The following is a 6,881-nucleotide window of genomic DNA, read 5'->3' as shown; positions in this document are numbered from 1 at the left end:
AACCGCTCCTGATTTCTTAAGTGAAATAAATTGCATGTAGAAAGTTACGTTTGCTGTATCAGATCTAAATTGCAGAAGTTATTTTGGATGACTGACATTTTACCTGATGTTTTGTAATTCATTATAACCAACTATACAGTCAGTTTGAAGTGTACTGTATATAGCCACATAGGACAAGCGTGAACCTTTTTGCTCAACTTTTGTTTCAGGTTAAATATTTGCAAACTAACTACGCTTTTCATCGACAGGACTCCTTCTGTTCCAAAGCTGAAAAGAAAAGTTGCTGATTAGCTGAGCTAAACTACAGGTGTCAAACATCAGACTTGCTTAATTCTTTTGCAAAACCTGCAGCTGGAAAGATGTTTGTGCCCCATGGCACATGCCTGTATAGTTGCTGTCCTTAGTAATGCAGCTATCTTACAGAATTTGTTTGTTTTTTGTTTTTTTTTTTACTTTAATGTAAAGTCACTTAGCACCTCAAATAACAGATGTAGCTGTATCCTAGGGTGTTTTTGTGAGGATTTGTTTTTCTAATTCTCTGAGGTAAAGCCATACCAAGGTACTATCTTTCTGGAGTGGCAATTCCTGTGCATGAATGAATTTGTCATTACTAAGGTGCAGATTTTTTTCACAACATTAGTGCCTAAAAGCAGTAAGTGGCAGAACTGGCTATTATGACAATACTTTCTAAGCAAGCCAACTTCCATGCAAGTGTTTCAAGTAAAAGTTTTCAAGTGCTTGTGTTAACAGCTGCATTCAGTCTGTCTTTCAAGTTGTGGGGGTTGTTAACGCTGACGTTTGTACCTGACCCTTTGCTGTTGTAGGTTTCTTGGGCATTTGTATGCAGCAGAAGCTCTCATCTCTCTAGACAGAATATCTGATGCCATCACTCACTTGAACCCCGAGAACGTCACTGATGTTTCCCTGGGGATCTCTTCAAATGAGCAGGATCAAGGTTAATGAATCCATACTTCATTAGAACCGATTATGCTTTCAGCTGCCTTCCTGCTGTAAATTTATATATACAAATATAATGATGATTAAGACATCTTGTTTTAAGATGTAGGTTGTTTGGGGTGGGGGTTGTTTGTGGAGTTGTGTTTTTGTTTTCCTGGCTTAATTCTTACTTTGTGTTTGGTTTGTCTTTTGCACTTTGGTCATGCCTTTGAAGTGGCTAATTCTGTAACAGAAATAGAACTGTATATTGTAGTGTTCTGGCTTGCTTTCAAAAGTTACGTTCAAACTGCTTTTGTTAAATATGCAATTATCGTTAAGTTTGGGCTTCATACCTTCTCTTCCAGCTTTTTAGTCTCTAAACCAGGCTTATCAGGAGTGAAGTCTACTTACTGTATTTAGTGAGAAATAGGGGTTAGGGAGAACTTAGTTAATCTGTACCTTAATCTTTTTGCAGTGCTTCCAGCTGGGAGTGCGTATTCTGTAACGGAAAAATGCTTCAGAGCCTATCTGTATAGTTAAGTCTGCAGCAGCTCTGATTTCAGTGACATGTCTGCAGTTTAAACTTCACTGTACTCATCTGCAAATCTAAAAGGTCTTAGAGAAGCAAAATATTAAAGATAGGAAGTCTTAAGTGGCATAAACTCTTGAGCAAGCTGGTATGTTTTCCCTCTTTAATGTCAAACCATGAAGAAAGAAGCAAATTTGTATCTTTATGTTATTTTTATAATAAGTTTTTTTTTAAAAAATTATGGAACATATGCATTTTGTGTTTTTTTTTTTTCTTTGCAGGGTCTGACAAAGGAGAGAATGAGGCGATGGAATCTTGTAAGTACCAGCCACTGTATTCAGCAGAGTACAGGAATTTACTTGGCCAGTTCAAAAGAAAAGTGTAAGGGAAAAAAAATAAATTTTTTTTTTTTAATTGCAGCTGGCAAGCAGACCCCACAGTGTTACCCCAGTTCGGTCACATCTGCGCGAACGATGATGTTGTTTAACCTTGGAAGCGCTTACTGCTTGAGGAGTGAATACGACAAAGCTCGGAAGTGTCTTCATCAGGTATGGAAAACAGATCTCAAGACAGCTTGGGGACAAATGTACCTCCTTCAAAGTGCCACTTAGATGACAGCAAATCCCGGTGATTTCTCATAGCTCAGGTTTATTTCCTGACTTTGCAGAGATGGTAGTTCTCTTCTGTCTCTCATAATAAAGATGAACCAATCTTTATTAGTAACATAAAATAAAGGAATTGCAAACTTCTTACTTGTACAAATAGTTCAGTACCACTATGGGAAGCATGTATTTGGGTTTTTTTAGATCCTATCAAAACTGGAATATAACTAGGAAGCCATTTCACTTTTACAAAGTTTGGAGGGTTTTAAAATTTTTTTTTAATGGTCCCATAGTAATTTTTGTATTTCAGAGGAGAAAGTTCTTGAGTTTACTTCTTTCTAATCAGTTAAGAACACCATTTAAGCTATTAACTTTAGGGCTGTGAGAACAAACTGCAGATCTGCTGGAGGTATGTTTCTTGCCTGCCTCTTGTCCCAAGAGTTCTCAAGTACTGCTTTTGAAACTCTCTGTCTTCACTTAGCCTGTGTCATTTGGTCTTTTCTATGGCTGGGACCCATCTTTCAATGATATGTTTGGCTCCTGCAGCCATTCCTATCTGTCAGGAAAACTATGCAAATGCATTGTTGAGCTGCAAACTGGCACAGTGGTCTTCCAGCTTATTTCATAGTAGTTTTATAGGTGAATGCGTTAAAATTCTGTGAAGTTCTCAACAACTTCAGACTGTTGTCTTGCCTTTTTTTTTTTTCTTCCCCCCCCTCCTGAGGCCTCTTAGGATTGGGCAGGTGTCTGTGCTTGGGCTCTGTAGCACATGTGTAAAGCCCTAAGGGGCGTAAGGCCATCTGTGGATGTAAAGTATAGTAGGTCTCTGCATCTACAATAAATTCATTGACTTCATAGCTGAAAAATATCTGAATATGGAAAGCTAATGAATGATCCTCGTTAACTTTGTATTCTGAACTTTGGAGCAGTGGAGGTCGCCTTTTTCACCTGTCATCTCACCAGGAAACCACAGTAGGTTGGCCCAAGAATTACAGACTCATATTAACATAAGCATACAGAAGATGGTACTGCTGATTAGTGTGAAACACTCTTGCAATGCAGATAATCTCTCTGCAAGTCTCTCCTTGCATGCATGCATAAACCTGATGAGATGAAGTCTCTTTATTTGATAAAGATCTTATCTGAGTTTACAAATTGTTATTTGTTTTTGTTAGCCAAGATAATGGTAACAGTGTTGTCAAGGGGCACTTTCTTTGAGCTGGGTGTTTCTCTTAAGCACTTTTTCTTCCCACCCTCTTCTTTTTTCAATAAGGCTGCTTCACTGATCCACCCCAAAGAGATCCCTCCAGAGGCTATTCTGCTGGCTGTATATCTTGAATTACAGAATGGTAAGTTTTGAAATGTTCTGTCAACCTAGATTTGGGATACGAGGGGAGGAGGGTGGTAATCATCATTCCTAGTCTTTCTAGAGTTGTGCCAGTGTTTTGAATGCCACCCTTTAGGCCCTGTTGCCATTTTACACTGCTGTGGAACCATGTATCTATCTATCTACCTGCACTGTCGTTTCCATTAGCTTATTGCCATCCTGTTCTTACACACTCCAGACCTCCTAAACATTCATCTTCTGAGCTGAAATCTTCTATATGTTGTGCAGAAATCAGCAGTCTTGGGTAGGCTCAGTAAAACCCTTGATGAGGTTTATAGTATAAAGAGGGCTTGAAAGGCTTTTCATTAAAAGACAACTGCAATCCAAGTTTCCCAAAGAAGCCATGTCAAGGGCTACATAGCAAGTGGTGTAACAAAGCTTGTAATATCGAAAACTCTCTCTTCCAAAATCCTTCCTTTTGAAGGTTCCTTGTGTTTGTGTGGGAAAACAACTCTACATATGGGGGAAACTGGAAAGATAGCACTTGAATTCTGCTGTTGAGCAGACTGGTACAGCTGCACCATTGAAGCTATTGGGGTTGCAGTCCTGCACCCTTTTGGGGCTTAACATCCGAGTGTTGTGAAATGTTTGGTGTGCTTGTTCCCCTTCAGTTGTCTTGCATTGCAGGCAAGCAGAGGACTTGAGCATTTGTATTCAGAAGAGAGACTTCTACAAAGCTTTTCTTATAAAGATGTCTCAAAGCTGGAATTTTGGAAACCTTTCTTTCTGCAATGAATTACAGAGCAGAAGAGACTAGGAAGTGGGATTTACATCTCGCACCCCCTTCCAAGTAAATATAGACCCAGCCAAAAGGAGCTAAAGACAGACATTTTTTATTCTATAAATGGCAGCAAAGCTATGCATCTCTTCTGAAACTAACTTTAGTGAAAAGTATTTGATAAGAGGGAGAAATGTTCTTTTCGGAACTTAGCAGGTTTTTTCCTACAGTTTTATAGGTTTAATTTTTAACAAGGAGTATGTTTTCCATTCATATTGGTGTTTATTTGATGGGCCATGCATACAGTTGAAAATCAGATTAATTCTTTTAAAAACATGTTTTATATACACCCTTGGTATTTGCATTACTGTCTGTAATGTCACATTGTGAGGGCATTTTGTGTGAGATCTAGAGTCTCACTATGTAGGTGGGAGAGAGAAGAGGTGGTACCCTTCGGGAATTTAGAAGGCGCTCTGGCATCTTCCAGCTTTGAGGGAAAAGCTTGATGTCTTTGGCTAAGAATAGGTAGAATCAAGCAATACTAGTCTATTTTTTTTTTCCAAATTTACTTTTGTCTAATGCTTTTCATGTCCATGTCAGCATTTCACTGAATAGGAAGAGGGCGAGTGTACATGGCCTGGGCCCAGGGCTGGCTTGTCAGCTCTGTTCTGAGAACTGTAAGGCCATGTATAGTAGGTCAGTCAGTCTGAAGTCAGTCAGTCAGTCAGTCATACAAAGGTACTTTTTTTTTTTTTCTTAACCAAAAGTTGTCTTGTAGGTAACACACAGCTGGCACTGCAGATCATCAAGAGAAACCAGCTTCTCCCTTCTGTGAAAACGCTTTCTGACATGCGGAAGAAGCCTGTTTTTCAGCCAGTCCATTCAATCCAGCCCATTCAGATGCCAGCTTTCACCACTGTTCAAAGGAAGTGAAGTTGTGCTTCAGCCTGCTGCTGCCCTGCCCATGAGGGCTTGGGATTTTGTATATTTTTTTAACGTAGAACACCTGCATACCCCAATTGCTGGAGTGTGTTCATTTATGTAAATTTTTAATAAAACATGTAAACACAAAGGCATGCTTGGAGGTGTGTGTTTGTAAAGGTTATTTCATAAAGGAAGAGAAGTTGGTATCTGTTTTGAATGAGTGGCAGCTGACTTCACCAAGTGTATAATTTAGCTCTTTTTGAAGAGAATGCATGGGAGGGAAGTGATGGGAAGCAGAATAGCACTACCTAAAGTCATGCTGAAATAATAGCAGCTGAGCTCTTGTCTTGGCTGCTGTGTTTTGATACAGATGAGCGATGAGGGTTTTGTTGTATTCCTTGAACAGGAGCTGGCTTTGGCCCAACTTTGTGATGGCGGTGGAGCTACAGTCCACTGCCCTGCAGCAGCTGGGGGCTTGTTCCTTGCTGTGGGTGGATGGGGGCGGGGGCAGGTGCAGGTAACTGGCCTTAGGTGGAAGGAAATGAGCTTTTTTTTTGTGCAGGCCCTAGCCAACAGGAGAAGAGGTTTGTGCTCCTTCTACCACCCCCACCCACAAGTTTCCTGGGGTTACCTCACCGAGATTATTTTAAATGCACCTCACCGAGATTATTTTAAATGCAACTATGAATCACAGGTCCAGCCCTAGTGCCCAGAGCCAACAGCGTCTTTCAAAGAACCCATCTCCTTAAAACAAGTAGCTCAAAGAACCTGTCTATCTCCTTAAAACAAGTAGCTGTGCTGCTGGCCTGAAAGGGCCAGCAGGTCACATGATCTAAGAGGTTGTGGTGTAAGGACACACTAAGGCCCTTAACAGCCCTCAACACAGCACTGCATTTACACTGCCAAGCAGTAGTGACTTCATTGTGATTAGTTTGTATAGCATTAGTAGAAACCACCCTTGCAAAAAGCCAGTCTGCACCCCTTTTTGAGTCTTAGCTGAGGCCAGAGAGTTTTGTGGCCAGGGTGCAGCTGCTGCCTTGCAATACACTGCACCTGTGGGTGGGATGGAACTGCTGCTGCTTGCATGGGAGAGGGGCTCTGCCTGCTGCTTCAGCTCAGTGGGAGGCAAGAGCCAAAAGGGGGTAAGAGTGTCAGGTCAGCAAGGACAAAACCTGGTACAGCTGCTAAACCTGTGTCAGTGGAGCCGGGTGGGGTGGGGTAGTTTGTTTTTCTTCTCCCTGCTTTTCCTTGGCAGGTACAGGGAAGAGAGAGTCTGGCTATAAGTATTTTAATTTTTTTAAATGTTGAGAGGAATACATCTTTGAGCAAAAGGCAGAAAAAACGCTGTAGCTGTAAGCTAGCAGCAGGAGCAAGGCCTCTGCTGGTTACTTATTGTGAGCATAGGAGAAGAGATGAGCCATCTTGCCTTGGGACTTAATCCAGGCCTAAGATAATCAGAGCCCAGCCTGGAACAAAGCAATCTCTCCTCACTTCCCCTCCCTAGCTGTTTTGTGTCATTTCAACTATTCTGAGACTCTGCCCAGATAATCTCCAGGGCAGAGCTGGGATAACACCTTATCGCCCTGTGCTGCTGGCATTGTACTTTGCCTCCAGCCACCACGAGGAAGGTCACACACTTTCAAGTGGCCACCTGAGATACAGGGCCTGCAAGTTCTGCTCTCTGTAACTTGAGCATTAGGTAGTATAGATCCTGGGTTTGCCCGAGATCTTGAACAAACAAGCCCCACCTGACAGAAGAACAGCAGCAAGTTTCTTATGTGCAAG

General features: G+C 41.4%; 1 protein-coding gene across 1 annotated transcript in view; it reads left to right on the top strand.

Annotated features, from left to right (window-relative positions):
* The window catches only part of CNOT10 (CCR4-NOT transcription complex, subunit 10), a gene marked incomplete at its 5' end in the record, with an annotated part of 31,382 nt that extends 26,149 nt beyond the window's left edge, over window positions 1–5,233 (top strand). Inside the window, 5 exons of the mRNA XM_010290286.1 lie at window positions 825–955; window positions 1,747–1,782; window positions 1,886–2,013; window positions 3,341–3,416; window positions 4,951–5,233. Of these exons, the coding sequence (XP_010288588.1) occupies window positions 825–955; window positions 1,747–1,782; window positions 1,886–2,013; window positions 3,341–3,416; window positions 4,951–5,105 (526 nt within the window). The remainder of the gene's footprint in view (window positions 1–824; window positions 956–1,746; window positions 1,783–1,885; window positions 2,014–3,340; window positions 3,417–4,950) is intronic.
* Window positions 5,234–6,881: the final 1,648 nt, after the last annotated feature.

This window comes from Phaethon lepturus, unplaced genomic scaffold (genome assembly GCF_000687285.1).
Source record: "Phaethon lepturus isolate BGI_N335 unplaced genomic scaffold, ASM68728v1 scaffold1707, whole genome shotgun sequence".
Taxonomy (NCBI): domain Eukaryota; kingdom Metazoa; phylum Chordata; class Aves; order Phaethontiformes; family Phaethontidae; genus Phaethon; species Phaethon lepturus.
The sequence above is the reverse complement of the archived record's forward strand: the minus strand, read 5'-3'. Positions and strand labels throughout refer to the sequence as shown.